At 41.1% G+C, this 15,645-nt stretch overlaps 1 protein-coding gene and 1 long non-coding RNA gene across 4 annotated transcripts; both read left to right on the forward strand.

Annotated features, from left to right (window-relative positions):
• Window positions 1-3,596: 3,596 nt before the first annotated feature.
• LOC131222456 (ETHYLENE INSENSITIVE 3-like 3 protein) lies at window positions 3,597-6,609 on the forward strand. 3 transcript variants are annotated; one of them, XM_058217525.1, is made up of 3 exons: window positions 3,597-3,774; window positions 3,931-6,081; window positions 6,448-6,609. In XM_058217525.1, exon 2 carries the CDS (start codon window positions 4,275-4,277, stop codon window positions 6,078-6,080), a length of 1,806 nt encoding a protein of 601 aa, XP_058073508.1. In that variant the 5' UTR covers window positions 3,597-3,774; window positions 3,931-4,274; the 3' UTR covers window position 6,081; window positions 6,448-6,609. The 3 variants fall into 3 exon arrangements, with proteins under 3 accessions (XP_058073508.1, XP_058073509.1, XP_058073507.1); XM_058217526.1 differs by lacking the exon at window positions 6,448-6,609 and having other exon boundaries at window positions 3,896-6,131; XM_058217524.1 differs by lacking the exon at window positions 6,448-6,609 and having other exon boundaries at window positions 3,931-6,131.
• A 5,078-nt stretch (window positions 6,610-11,687) lies between these two features.
• Window positions 11,688-12,661, forward strand: LOC131224009 (uncharacterized). The gene is made up of 3 exons (XR_009160795.1): window positions 11,688-11,960; window positions 12,033-12,070; window positions 12,214-12,661. It is a non-coding gene; the product is annotated as an uncharacterized LOC131224009 (long non-coding RNA).
• Window positions 12,662-15,645: the final 2,984 nt, after the last annotated feature.

Genomic DNA, 15,645 nt, shown 5'->3' on the forward strand with positions numbered 1-15,645 from the left:
ATGCAGCTAGTTGCACCAAATTCTCATCTACAAAGGAACCAGCTTCCATAAACGGACCGGAATCGTTTACTGTACAACACCCATTTTACACACAAGCTCGCGGGCCCCACTATGTTTTATATGTAAAATCCACTCCTTCCATCAGGTTCTATCCTCGATCTAGACCTCTATAACTCAGGTGGGCCACATCACAGGGACAACGGTGATGGATGCCAACCATATGTTTGTTTGTGTGGCCATCATGTTGTATAACTTTCATCAAACCCGTCGAGCAGGTGTAATTCAGCCCGATACAAGTGCAAGGAAAGCTACACCGTGAGAAGAGGTGTTTATATTGTTGCGTACTGAGTATGGGGCCCTCGTGATTTATGTATTTTACCTACTTCGTCCGTCCATTTTACCAGATAAATTTATGGCTTAAACCAAAAAATGAAGCATATCCAAATCTCAAGTGGACCACACAACAGGAAACAGAATGATTGAACGTCTACAATTGAAAAAATCTTGGGGCCACAGAAGTTTTGGATCAATCTGATATTTGTGTTTTCCCTTAATTTATCCATGTCTGTGTGATCTTATGAATAGGTTGGATAACAAATAAACATCACTGTGGGCCATAGGAAAGTTTCAACGGTGGAAATCATTATTCCCACTGTTTCTTTTGGTGTGATCCACTTAATCTTTGGATGTGCTTCAATTTTGAGCTCAACCTATAAAATAATCTGGAAAAACGGATGGACGGAGTGGATAAACCACATGCATTCAAGGTGGGGCCCAACACAGTTTACTCAGTACCATAAAGGGGTACTGAGTTACTCAGTCCGTAATCCGAATTCTATATTGTTCCCGTTGTTGCGATGGTTCCCATCAAAGTTTTCATTGGATGATCTTTTGTGTTACGGTTCAAGTGGATTTAAATATTAAACATGGTGGGCCCCATATAAATTAGGTTATTTAAGCAGATCGAAAGGCAAGTGTTGCAGACGACGATTCCAGTCCGGCCAGCGGAAATTTTGAGAAGCATATTTTCTTCAGCTTTGCAAAGCCCACACGCGTGTACAACTAAGCTAATTCACGCCATCAGATATGCCATCTTGACATATATGTGAAATATCCAATCCATCCATCAGAAATGAAACACTATGTAGATTCCTTAATTCAAGAATCATTATGGTCTACTTTTCATGTGGACCACATTTAAATGAACAAATGAAAGTCTGTGAAAAATCAAATATAATTTCACGCACCTACTGAGTCGTACCACCTTCATCTTTTAGAATTAAATCTATACAGTTAATTCCACATGATGGCTGGGTTGGATTTTCACCTACCTACCACTCTAGCAGATGTAATGGCGTGTGAATTAGCTGACGTGTACGCGCGTGTGGGCTTAGTAACTCACAAAAGAAATAATCACATACATGATACAACACCGTACTTAAAACTTTTCTCATACAAACTATTCCTTTCCTGCCAATATGTCCCCTATGAACGATATCTGAGCCGTACAAGGTGGGCCACACCATGATGATTATCCGTTGTGAGAATCAGGCCCATCTACTCATTGGGAGGGGCACAAATAAATAAATAAATAACACGATGGACAGCCGATGATATGACTCATTGTACAGTTGTGGACCGATTTGATTTTCATATCAAGCGATCTTCATGGTGGTTTCCCCCTTTTGCAAGGATCGAATTTTTGAGACGTCAGCCGGAAGAATGGGCTGGACATTAACCCATTTCTCTCCGGTAAGTATTCAAGAGAAATTGATCGAACATAGCGGCTGTATAATAGGTTTTCATACATTCATTATTTTTACAACCAATTTTTAATATTTTAAAAATATCTAATCCGTCAAAAATGTCGGTCCAAACCATAATCATGACTTAGATGAAAATTAGGCGTATTTACTCATGGATCTGGACACGATATTAAAAAAAAGGAGAGAAAATTGTTTGACTGAGGGAACTATTATGGACCCATCGGATGGATCTGATTTTCACTTCAGATAACAATAGTAATTCATACTACTTTCTACGTGGTTTGGATAATTTACACATGTGATAAATTCGCTAAATAGAAATGGCTATATCATACCTAATTATACAGCCGCTGTGTACGATCATTTCTCAATATTCAATAGCTGAGTGGATTTCAGATCGCAAAATCCGAAAAAAAGCGGATAGAAAAACATCAATACTCCGGCAGAGTAGATGAATGATATTCAGGCACCCAGAAATTACTAGGAAACTGCATACGTGGAATATAAGTAAGTGAAATTAAACAATCCAGATTATATTTTTCTAACCATGGAAAAAAAATTACCCTTATTAGATTATCTGACTATCAAATTGGTGGGCATTTATTGGACGGTTAAAAATGAAAAATGTCCAAATGTCCCGTTTCAACAGACAAGTGTCCTTGAATTCGGTTAGGTTTGTTCGACGAATCCGATTCGGACTCTTGACTTAGATACAGTGATATCCACAGCTTGTTCAGTTTAAGTTGATTTCAGCTGCGTGTACAATTCCTTAGTGCCTGCGTATCAAGCGTCATCTGTAGCCGGAGTATCAAGCATCTCTCCAAATGAATGGGTTTTAGCGTTTTTCCTTTCTTATTTTCCTTTGGGACACCGGATTCCTCTACAATACCTATTTGACACTGTGGGGCCCACCACATCTAAAATCCACTCCACCCTCGATTCTAGGACCCGGATAAAAAACAAGCAAGATACACTACTGAGGTGGGCCACACGTCAGGGAACAATGCGGATGAAATGCCAACCTAGATTTGTGTGTTATCTTTCATCAAATCCTTTAACCAGCAGGACTCAACAACAGGAGCGCGAAAAAAATCAGGAGCGCGGTTTGGGTGGATCCCTAACTCCGGGGCCCACTGTGATATATATTCCTTACATCCACGCAGTCCATACATTTTGATAGCTCATTTTAAGTCATGACCCTAAAAATTAATCTGATCCAAATGTTAGGTGGACCATACCACAGAAACAGTCATGATTGAATCCCACCATTAAAAACTTCACGGGCACTACCGTAATGTTTATTTCCCATCCAACCTGTTGATAAGGTCACAAAGATCTGAATGACGAGACCACACAAATATCAGCTTCATCCAAAACTTTTGTGGCTCACGATAGGTTTTTAATAGTATATTACCACTGTTTCCTGTATTATGGTCGTCCTGAGGTTTGGATCTGCTTCATTTTTTAAATCATGCCTTAAAACAAGTTTTCAAAATAAATGGACAGCGTGGATATAAGGAACATACATCACGGTAGATCCCACGGTCAGAGATCCCACCCACCTCGGTGGATCCGGGATCCACCGAAGCCTCGCCCAAAAATAAGCCTGATCCAAATGTTAAGCTGGACACATTGGTGTGGCCCACCAGAGGTTTTTATCAACTGAATATTTAATAGTTACGCGGTTTAAAAAATGGTTCTAGTGGGATGAATGGAGTGGATTTGCATATTAAAATGGTGGGGCCCACAGATCTTGGGTTTTTCGTGCAGCTCCGTAAAACTCAACGATTCCGGGCCTCGCTTTTTGTTTCTTTCGTTCCCACCAAAACGCAATCTTTTCGTACGCTCTGTTTTTCCCACCTTTTCTTCGCTCTTCCCTTTCCTTCGCAGACCCAAATTCCTGAAAGAACGAAAACCGTTTTTTCAGGTAGAGGATTTGCTGCAGATCGGTTTTGTATTTTTTATTCGGAAGATGATGGACTAAGAAGAGATTTGGAGCTGAAATCTGGTATGGGTTTTGAACGTTTTTCCCTGTAAATTCATTGATGCAGTAGATTTGCATTGCTTATTGCTAATCTTTCTTTCGCTTTATACGATTTCGTGAAATGGTCTCTCTGGAATCTTTGAAGCGCTCGATCACGAAGTTGGTGTTGGAAATTTCAAGGAATTGAATTGGGTCTGTTCGTGAAGTTCGGTTCTCTTCGACCTTCTTGCTGGATGCTTTTGTCGAACTGGATTTGGGTAGTATGATCCGGAGGTCGGGATTGAATTTCAAGAAGTGGTTTTTTGACGGTTCGGAAATCATGGTAGAAAGTGGTCGAGAAAGAGAATTGGGTTATGGAGATTAATGGGTTTTCATTTTGTGCTTTGGCAGCGTTAGCAGTTTCTTAGCTAGGGGATTTAGATCAACTGGAATATGCTTGTGATTAAATTGTGAAAAAGGGGGCATTGTGTTCTTGAAATTCTGGTGAATTTTGGTATTTCCGTTTGTTTCTTCACATACTTGCGATGATTGTTGATTTGGCTGATGGCTCCGATTTTGAACTTGATGGCGTTGGGATTGATAATCTTGTAGAGAACGATGTTAGTGATGAAGAGATTGAGTCCGAAGAGTTGGAAAGCCGAATGTTGAAGGATCAGATAAAGCTTAGGAGAATCAAGGAGCGGCGGAAACTCACAGTCCAGCAAGCTGCTGACAAGCAGGAGCACAAACCGCCGTCCCCTGAAGCTCAGAGGAAGAAGATGATGAGAGCCCAAGATGGTATTTTGAAATACATGTTGAAGTTGATGGAGGTGTGCAAGGTCCGCGGTTTCGTCTATGGGATCATACCTGAGAAGGGGAAGCCCGTGAGCGGAGCGTCTGATAACATACGAGCTTGGTGGAAAGAGAAGGTGAAATTCGATAAGAACGGGCCTGCAGCCATAGCAAAGTACGAAGAGGAGAATACGGCCGATAGGAGTTTGCAAAACGAGGGGAATGGGAACTTCCATGGACTCGAGGACCTCCAAGATGCTACTTTGGGCTCTCTTCTATCCTCTCTGATGCAACACTGTGACCCTCCGCAGCGGAAGTACCCGTTGGTGAAGAAAATTCCACCACCTTGGTGGCCATCGGGGAACGAAGGTTGGTGGGTGAGTTTGGGACTTCCAAAAGGTCAGACTCCTCCTTACACAAAGCCCCACAGTTTGAAGAAGATTTGGAAAGTCGGGGTGCTGACGGCCGTGATCAAGCACATGTTGCCCAATGTTGCAAAGATCAGAATGCAAATCCAAAAGTCGAAGTGTCTGCAAGATAAGATGACGGCCAAGGAGAGCTCGATTTGGTTGGGCGTATTGAGCAGGGAGGAATTGTTACTCCAGCAGCTCAGTGGTGAGAATGTGGTATCTAATGTAACTGAGATGAGGCCCAGCAGTCCTAGGAAAAGAAGAAAAACTACAACAGATAACAGTTCTGATTATGGCGCCGATGGTTTCGAAGACTGTAGGGATTCTGTTTCGTCGAAGAATGACAGGAGAAATCCACATTTGGCTAGTGAACCTTGTAGAGACCGACCTCATGAAAATGCCCACCAACTCGTAGGAGATAAAGATCAGGTAGAAGAGCAATGTGGGAGAAAAACACCCCGTCCAAGTTTGAAGCCAGTTGATCAGTTGGCCGTGCCTCTCCACTGTGAATATCCTAATGGGGAATCCAGAAACTGTCTCCCTGATATGAACTATACGGTCTTGCAGCGGGACGGATATCATATGCCTGGCATTCAGCTGGAAAATTGTCGAAATCCATCTTTGATGTCTCAAGAAGGACATTTACAGAATCAGCACCAGTTGTCTGTATCAGGGTTCAACAGCTTATCCATCTCGCCGCCTGCTCATGCTGCTGCTCACAGCATGTATGTTTGTGGCCAGCCCTTACTACATTCGGGCTTGCAAAAGTCTGATATGCAACCTGGAAATACTTTTGGTTTCTACGGCTCGTCTGGCAGATATGGGCTCTCTAATGATAGACAGCAGCTGCAATTGGTCATGGTTGATCACGAAATCGGGCATGAGGATACCACAGTTCAGAATAGAAGTCATGGCTATAGGCACGGGCTGACATTGGATGTAAATGCAAATGAGATTGCCAGGGATGTACTGGACTTGGTGAAAGATCCATTCCAGATAGAGCAAGATAAGCTTGTCGACGGTCCCTATGGGTCTCTGACTGATGGCCTGTTCGGGTTGAGGAGTCCGTTTCCTCTTGAATTTGAAGATGCTGATATAGATTTCTTAATGGACGACGATGACTTAATGCCATATCATGGTGGATCATAGTGTAAGTAATATCTTTCAGCAACATATTTGATTTGATTAGTGTCAAGGATACTCATGTGTAGGATACCAACACATGCCAATGTGGCAAACTCTGGCCCATTCATCATTTGGGCCCCACCTTATATGTGGATTGCCCTGAGAATCAGGCTTGTCCAGTCATCAGGTGAGCCACTTGTGTACACTTGATTTACACATGCGACGCACCCACGAGCGAGCCGGCCTGATTTTCAGTCCATGGCACATATGTGTGGGGAACACCTTATGAAGGTTACGGATCTCACGCACAAGTGGGAGAGTTGTCTTCTTCCATGTACTATTTAATTACAGGGTAAAGCTATTGATTTTTCTAATTTCTATTGAGTTGCAGAGACTATCTCTCAGTGCAAAAGGGGACGTTAGATTTCTTTGGGTCAATTAACACATGATGATCACTCCTCGTTTGATGGGATGAATGCCATGGTTTTCAATTTATTCTTCCATGGGTATTAGTGATTCATGGATTCATGAAAAAAGGGGGAAAAAAATAAAATCAGTGAGTTCTTATTCTCATGATTAAAAGCTGGGTTGCAATATTGTAGCATTTCCTTGGAAATAAATAAACCATGAAGACTAATCTCCTACAAGCAGTTGAAGTTTTAACCTACAACCTGTCTTCACAAGCATTTTGCCTTGGGAAAATATATAATGTTTTCTAATGCCATTAGAAAATGGTTCTAGCATACAACTGGTTGTAGTTGGTCAGTTCTTGAATACCATCTTTGATGATTCACCTGTCTTTTCACATCATTCGATCAGTTCTTGAATACCATCTTCGATTATTAACCCATCTTTTTACATCATTCTAGTGTTATTTTTCTTAATGATATATGTTTATGTGGGGAGGCTCCTGTGTTAGTTTTGTACAATTTAGAAAACGGTAGTGACTCATCCTCCTCACATGTAGCACTGATGTACAGCTATATTGATCATCGAAATAGTGAGTCCCACTGTGTATGGAGCATATCTCTAAACTCACCCTGATGAAGCAATTCTAACCATTGAATTAATGGGCTATCAAATGGATGGTTAATGGTAAAAGCAGCGAGTTGTGCAGATTAGTAGGGAAAAACCAGGTGATTAATATTGTCTTCTCAGTGAAATGTTTAGTTTATACTCCATCCACAGTTGGGTCAGTGATTTGGTTAGTCTGGACTGCTGCAAAACGATGCCATGTGTTTGGTTGAAGAGTCTCCACCATTTTTTAAGTTGTGCGGAACTAATATGTAAGTCTAGCCTATCTTTATATATTGAGATTGGAGAGATTAACCCAAAGGAATATGTCATTTGCAATATCCAGAGTTGGGCTGTACTTCGATTTCCATTTGTTATATTTTCAGATTCTATTAGCTGTAGCAATTTGCTAGTTTAAATCCCATGCTATAAAAGTATTTATTTAGATGAAATGAAGCCAAATCAGCACAACTAGTTCAAAAGGGAAATGTTTTCCGCAGGGGAATTGAATTGGCTCTACTCGGAAGATGATCAAAGAAGATACTTTTTTTTTTGTTTGTTTGTTTCTTCCACTGTCAGTTCACACTTCACTGTTAGCCACCCCTACTAGGGATCGATACCAAGACCTCAGTGTTGAAACGAGGTATCTTTCACTTAGTTTACCACTTGAGCTATGGATCAAGGTGTGATCAAAGAAGATACTTGTTACTAATCCAATGCTTACAAACTTACAATATCTTGTAGCCAGTGTTGAAGTTGAGTGGTGCCTCATTGATTCTTGAAGTGGCACATTTTGGTTGTCGTAGCATTTGGCTTGGGTTATTTTGGTTGCACATTTGGTCGAATCAAATCAAATGTGCCCTAATTAAATGGGATACAAAAAAATTAATAATGGTTCCTACCATTCATTCATGATTGTTGAAATAGGGAAAAAGAAGAGTACATAGAATATTTATTTATTTTTCTCCTTTAGAATTCTTTATTTATAATATTTCTTACCTCACACGCATATGCTTATGAGAACTCATGAGAACTTTTTGAGAACTTATCTCACATGATGTGAGCCTAAAATGTAAACGGTCCATGTGATACAACACCCCATGAAACCCTTGGGGCCCGACTTTCATCCTGATCCAAAACTCTGGTGGACTGTAACAAAAAAAGAGATGCAAATCAGGGAAGGAAATTGTTTCCGTTTGCTAATGCCTACCAAAGTTTTGAATTAGGGTAAAAGTTGGGTCCTAAAGGTTTTATGGGGCGTTGCATCATGTGGACCGTTCAGATTTTGGGCTCACGTCACGTGAGATGAGTTCTCAAAAGGTTCTCATGAGTTCTTGTGAGACCTTATATTTGAATGCTAAGGAAATTACAATTTGATTACTCTCTTTTTATTAAGAGTAATAATTGCAATTTAGATAGTGCATCCAAGCACACCCAGAGCATATGATACCAAAATGCTGATAGAGTCAGATTTACTTTTAGTTCTGTTTTCTCATGGGGGAGGAACTTGGGTATTGATGATTTTGTTTCTTTCTTTAGCGCATCTTCTAAAACTTTTAAATCCATGAAAGATTGCAGAATGGTGGTCCTTTTGGTCGAAAATATTCGTTCGTGTTTGGTAGACGCATAAAAATAAGTTCATTCCATTTTAGTTAATTATAATTTTGTGTTAGAGATTATATTTGTCTTTTGTAAGGACTCAAAAGGAATCTTGGTAATCAACCATCATCATCTCTAATACATAAACTAAAATGTGATGAATTCATTTTTAGGTGTCTGCCAAACAGGCCTATCTTCATCATACATCGGGTTCTCTTCTTAGAACCTCCTTATTATATATAAGTTTATTATTAAAACTAACTGAACCAGAGCCGGCTAGACCCGACCTCACCCAACTTATAACTGGGCCCATTACACAGACCTGACCCGAACCTGATTAGACCCAACATCTAACTGGGTCCAAAATGTGACGCCGAAACTCGGCCCAGTTTCTTAGTGGGTCAAAAAAATGAGACCCAGTCCGGGTACCCATACCCATTGACAGTCCCACAACCTAATAAGCATTCTGATATGGGCCCTGGAATTTAAAAGGGCACTAAGGGCCATGATTCAACCAGGGTTTGAACACGAGTATGCTATCTGAGTGAACTGAACTTATGCCAGAGATCCGGGCTATTCATCAGGTAGTGTACAGTGTGAGCGTGCTATGTACCGAAAATGAGGGTAGCATGCTCATTAGGTGAGCCACACGTGTACTTTGATTTTGGAAGGTTGGATTTTTTTTTAATTTTTTTATTTTCTCATTGACCATCATTATCGTACAAGTTTGACTTGCATGATCAGAGGACCAACAATATTATTTTTTAATCTATAGCATGTTTCAGAGTACCCTACCTCCTGAATGGCCCAGATCGTGCTGCCTTTCCCAGATCTCTGGCTCACGTGATGGGCCCTCATTGACATACGATCCTTTGTTATTAGGGAGTGGAGTTAGTGCTCTTAATTTCGTTGGGACAGTTAAACAGTCTTATTGATTGATTTAGACTGTTCACATTTATATGATGATCTTAACCATTTGATCAATGGTTTCCAATGCAGATGGTAAAGATCTATTTAGCATGATCGACCTTGAAATGTGTTTATACCTAATGGACAGTTCAGATCTATTTATTGGACCGTCCAAGTTACTCTTATGTAACTCGAAGCACTATTGATAGCGATATTACCGTTATATTTCCAAAATCTCCCCGTCCATCTATTTTGGATCATTATTCCATGAAATGATCCCAAAACCTATAGGAAAACAGTGGTCATTGAAGGCCCACCATTAAAAACTTCCTGAGGCTGCTGTAATATTTATTAGCCATCCAACCTGTTGATTAGGTCAGACAAACCTAAATTAAAGGAAAAGAAAAATATCATGTTGATCCAATAGTTTTATGGTCTCCAAGAAGTTTTTAAGTGTGGGCCTTCTTGTTCCTAAGAGGATCTGCCTGAACATAGAGCCGATTAGGTGCGGCCCGGCCTCACTCAAGACCGTGTGGCCCTTACTGTGGGACCTACCGTGATGTGTTTATTATATATCCACCCTGTTCATCCGTTTTGTCAATGACATCAGTAAAAATCAAAGCAGATCAAATCCTCAGTTGGACCATACTATAGGAAAAGTCATCATTTACCGTTAATAAACATTACTGAAAAATTATGGTGGGCATAGGAAGTTTTCAATGGTAGGGTCCACCTGAAATTTGAATCGTGTCATAAAATGACATGGTTGGTAAAATGGATGGGCGGCATGAACAGAGAATGCATACATCAAGGTGGACTCACGGCAACGGCAGCACTGTATTGGGTGAGAGCGGGGCTATCGCTAACCCGCTACTGAGCATGGAAACGGATTGGCTACTCCCCCTGCCACCAGCCATTGGCTGGTGGTCGGTGCTCTCTAGGCCCCACCATGATGTATGTGTTTCATCTATGCCGTCCATCTATTTTTATAAATCATTTTATGGAATAAAAAAAAAATAGGTATATCTCAATCTCAAGTGGACCACATTACAGGAAACATTGTTGAATGAATGTTGACCATTAAAAAGTTTTGGGGGCCATAAAAGTTTTGGATCAAGCTGATATTTATTTTTACCTTTCATCTGCGTCTTTATGACCTAATCAACAGATTGGATGTCAAATAAACAGTACATTGGGCCTTAGGAGTATTTTAATGGTGGATATCTAATCATTATTGTTTTCCAGTGGTGTGGTCCACCTAAGATTTATATCCACATCATTTTTTTTATCAACCCTTGAAATTATCTGTAAAAATGGATGAACGGAATGGATGAAACACATACATCACGGCGGGGCCCACAGAGCACCGACCACCCGCCACGGGGCTGGTGTCAGGGGGAGTAGCCAATCCGTCCCCACTGAGCATATGCCGGCTGGAGAGATGTGGGGTCCATCAAATGATTGGAATCTCCTCGCCTGCGCTCTTTTCCGATGCGTGGCGTGAATTGCGCTAATCATAATATCGGTGTGCCGCAAGTGCTTCCAAAAGTGTGTCTCATGACCATCTCTTCCATACATTTAGTACATATATACCATGATCGAGTCCATCCATGTCGTAGTTACACTATCGATGGGCCAAGGTGCAAAAGTCCCATTTTGAATAGAGCCATCTCTACAGGCCCAGCCCAAATTTTCAAAATCCGACGGTGGGATTCTTGTGAAGGTGTACCTGCTACTTTTAATACCATGGGCCATCCATGGTAGGGCAGCGTCGGTGATTGGATACTGATCACCAACTAACGCTTGCATCTGCGGTCGAGATTGATAGGCACAGGACACTAATTTTCTTTGCGCACACCTGCCATCTGGTACCCTGGTGCACCACGTGTCGCGTGCATATAACACCCTGCCTCTCGCCATGGAATGGCCAGCTCACACGCACGTGCCTGCCTCAGGGACAGTGACATTTGAACCTCGACCCACCACCAGTCCAACGGTTTCACAGCAGGTCGATGGTATCCGCACAGTTAAAGAGATGGGTCCCACCGTAAAATAGGTATTCGTAAATCACACGTGGTTAAGGGATTACACTCAAATGGTCAGGATCATCTTTACATGGTGGGCCTGACCTCCTGAAAGAGTCGTAAGCGGATGGATATAGTTCTTCAGCAGTCCACGGACTACCTGCATTTTATACACCCTCAGTAAAAATATCTCTAAAAAACAACCCCGGCCAGAGATAAAAGACTCACGTCTTTTTTACTGTGGTTCTCTTCTCATGAGAGATGAAGACTCCTGGCATCTTTCTCATGTGTGCTTTCACCACCACAATCCTCATTTCAATGGCGTTTCTCACTCCATTCATCCAAGCTTCTGGACCCAGTTAGTAACATCTCTCTCTCTCTCTCTCTCTCTCTCTCTCAAATGACAGCATTTCTTTTTTTCTGATTTCAGCAGGTATAGAAGGTGGACAAATGGTAGCAAACTCACAGGTAGCTAATTCTTTTTTTTTTTTTCACTCTTTTTTATTATTATTGCTGATATGGTTTATATTTTTGTTTTGTTTTGTTGTTGCTGGTTATTTTATTTTATTTTTCCTTCACATTAAAAGGTTTTTTTTTCTTCACATTAAAAGGTGGAAGAGAAGATGGTCAGCGGCATTTACCACCGTCTGTTTAACAGATTTTACAGCAAAAACTTATCTCATCCGTCAACCTCAGCAAGGCAAGTTCCCACCGGCCCTGACCCTCTTCACCACCACCGCTTCCCTTTCCATTACTTTCCTTGACATGCACACATACAAACCCAAATACATGCATACACCACATACACATACATACATGCCTGGAATGCGTCTTGTGAGATGGGTTTTTTCAACATCATTGTATAAGTGGGCCTTTTGATGGTGAAACATGAAAATATATTTATGGGCCTTTTTTTTCCATGTTATAGAGATCACAGACTTTTTTCTTTTTCTTTTTTGGGTTGATTATTATTGGATATTTGGATATGTATTTTAAGCATGCATGGTACATGTCGACCATGATTTACAAATAATGGTTAAAATGTGGTGATATGATGCATGAGAAATGATCTAATGCTTTGAGAACACTAGAGATTATAGTCCTCCTAGTTTCATCTTGATGGTTGGACAGTCCAACCGAATGATCTGACCGGTCCATTAGGTCCAGAGAACATTTCAGAGGCTGCCATGTGGAAACCACGTCGATTCCATAATTCTAATCTTCTGATCAATAACCTATAAGATGGACGTTCAAGATCATCTACATATTAATAGGCCTAATCAACAGTTGGAGACTCCTTTTGGTTTGTGGGGGTCGGTGGAAGCATGGATTGTTTATGGTTGTAAAGAACTATCAGAGAATGTAGACCATGCAACCCGTGGCTTGGAAACGGATGGGTATAAAATGTAAGACCCAGTTATGGATGGACTGGATCATTTCATAAATTCGATTTTCAGATCATTTCAATTGCAACTTATGATGAATGCTAATGGACAGTCAGGATTGACCGATTGAGCTATCCAAATGTCCTGATGCAACTGGGTAGCACCAGAGCTCATGGAGCTCTAGCGCATTGAATCATTTCTACGATGGAAATGGAAACATTTGGGAAACGGATTGGCTCCTGCCCCTGCCACCAGCCCGGTGGCTAGTGGTCGGTGCTCTGTGGGCCCCAAATGATGTATGTGTTTCATCGATTCAGTTCATCCATTTTTACAGATCATTTTAGGATTTGATCCCAAAATTGAGAGGGATATAAATCTCAGGTAGACCACACCACAGGAAAACAATAGCGATTGGATATCCACCATTAAAATCCTCCTAAGGCCCACTGTACTGTTTATTTGACATCCAATGTGTTGATTAGGTCATACATACCCAGAAGAAGGGATAAAACAATGACCAGCTTGATCCAAAACTATTATGGCCCCCAAAATTTTTTTAATGGTGGACGTTCACTCAACACCGTTTCCTGTAATGTGGTCCACTTGAGATTGGGATATACCTCATTTTTGGTCTCATAATATAAAATGATCTAGAAAAATATATGGACGGCATGGATGAGACAAATACATCATGGTAGGGCCCACAGAGCACCGACCACCATCCATTGGCCGGTGGCAGGGGGAGTAGCCAATCCGTTTCCTAAAATTGAGTTCATTGGTTGCGTCGGAAGAAATAGATGTTTCTAGAATTCCAGCTGTCGAAGATATTGGTGCTTACGTTGATGATTTTAATAGGGATCCTTGGCGCTAATGTGCGCCATAGTGTTCTTTCATTGGTCTAGTAACATCATAATAGCCCGACGGGATTCAGTGGGCCCCACATGGTTGTAAGTTTTTAAGTTATCAGGGGTGAAAAGGTCCGTAGCTTTATGGACCACCTTTCGGTATCCTAGACCGGTCATTTTGTGGGCCACATCATGGGACGAAGTATGCCTCAGTAAATCTCTACTAGACCATCCTAACCGTTCAACTGGTGGTTTGCAAATTAGAAGTCAAAACAAATATAGCCAAGGGTCCACATTTAAAAGAAGAAGAAGAAAAATCCACCCATCAGATAGTTAGGTTTCCCTGTGGCGGATGATTTTAGAGATGGGCAATCCATGACGTGGGCTACAAGATGAACGGTCTGATCACCAAAAGTAGCTCCCACTTCTGTGATCGTCTGTCCAATATTTCCACCTTAAAATAGGGAGCTATTTCGTACTCTGGTAGAATGTGGCACTTGATGCTCAGGCACTCAGAGAGTGGACACATGGAATACAATAACTCAAATAAACTGACTAAATTGTTGAAAGTGAACTGTCGCTATGACATAACGCTAAAATCAGATTCGTTGAACAATCGGAACATGTTATTTGTGGACAGTTATTCATTGAAATACGACCATTGAATATTTTTCATTTTAACCGTCCAGTAACTATGTGACTTGTGAGTGCGCATTATAGTGCTCCCAGTTGCATAGGTACACTTGGACAGTCCAATGGAGCGATCTGAGCTGTCTATCAGGTCCTGATCACATTTCATGGCTAACAAATAGATGAAATTAAATTATTGATTGGACCTATTTTTGTATAAAAATCTTGACCATCCATATTAAAGGATATTGATCAAATGGTTAATATTTGTAAGATTGGCGTAATGTTTGCATGGTAGCTTATAAAATGTGCGTTGGACTTAATGAACAGCCTGGATCCATGGATTGCACTGTCTACGTGTCACGATGCAACTAGGAGCACTATAGCTTACAGTGCTCTGAGAGCATTTCTCCTTTAAAATACATTGGTTTGGTTAGGCTACAAGATGCGTTTGACCTTTTATTAAAATGTGGCAATTCATCCACCAAATATAGGTCATAGAATTTCATCCCAATCTGGGGCTCCATTGGCAGTGGGACATAACAAAAAGATACTGATCGGATGGATCTCGACCATCACCATTTTCATCTCAACCGTCCATTTGATGGCCGCAAAATTTATGGTTGGATTGTCGGATCAGTTTGATCGTCAGCCTATACTTTGTTCAAAATGGGCCTACCATTTGGATGGTCTGGACAGGACATGTATTTCACTTTGGTTGGTGGATGAACATACATCCTATTCTACTGTGAGTATTAAGCAGTCAGATGGAGGGGCAAATGGTTCTCGGTGGTGAGGGTGGAACTGGGCTTTATTTGTGCTGGGCAGGCGATGAACAGCAGAGATTAAGGGCCAATTCCCAATCCTAGCATGGGCCTACCAAAGTAGGCCTTATCTAAGCCCAAAAATTAGTTGGGCTCAGGCCCAATCTTATCTGGCCCAAAAATTAATAAAAATTCCCTCTTCCCCACTTGAATGTTACTAATCTATCCATTGATAAAAGCGGGCCACACAAGCACAAAGAAATAGACATTTTATGGAAGAAAACCAATTGTCTAAATTCCAAATGCCTGAGTTGACTAATTGAAGATTGGAGTGGCATATTTGTAGTAATTAACACATGTACATATGAACTTGGGTTGGATGTCGGGCTAAACTGATTTGAGCCCAAGCCTAGGCTGAA

Source organism: Magnolia sinica, chromosome 13 (genome assembly GCF_029962835.1).
Source record: "Magnolia sinica isolate HGM2019 chromosome 13, MsV1, whole genome shotgun sequence".
Lineage (NCBI taxonomy): Eukaryota > Viridiplantae > Streptophyta > Magnoliopsida > Magnoliales > Magnoliaceae > Magnolia > Magnolia sinica.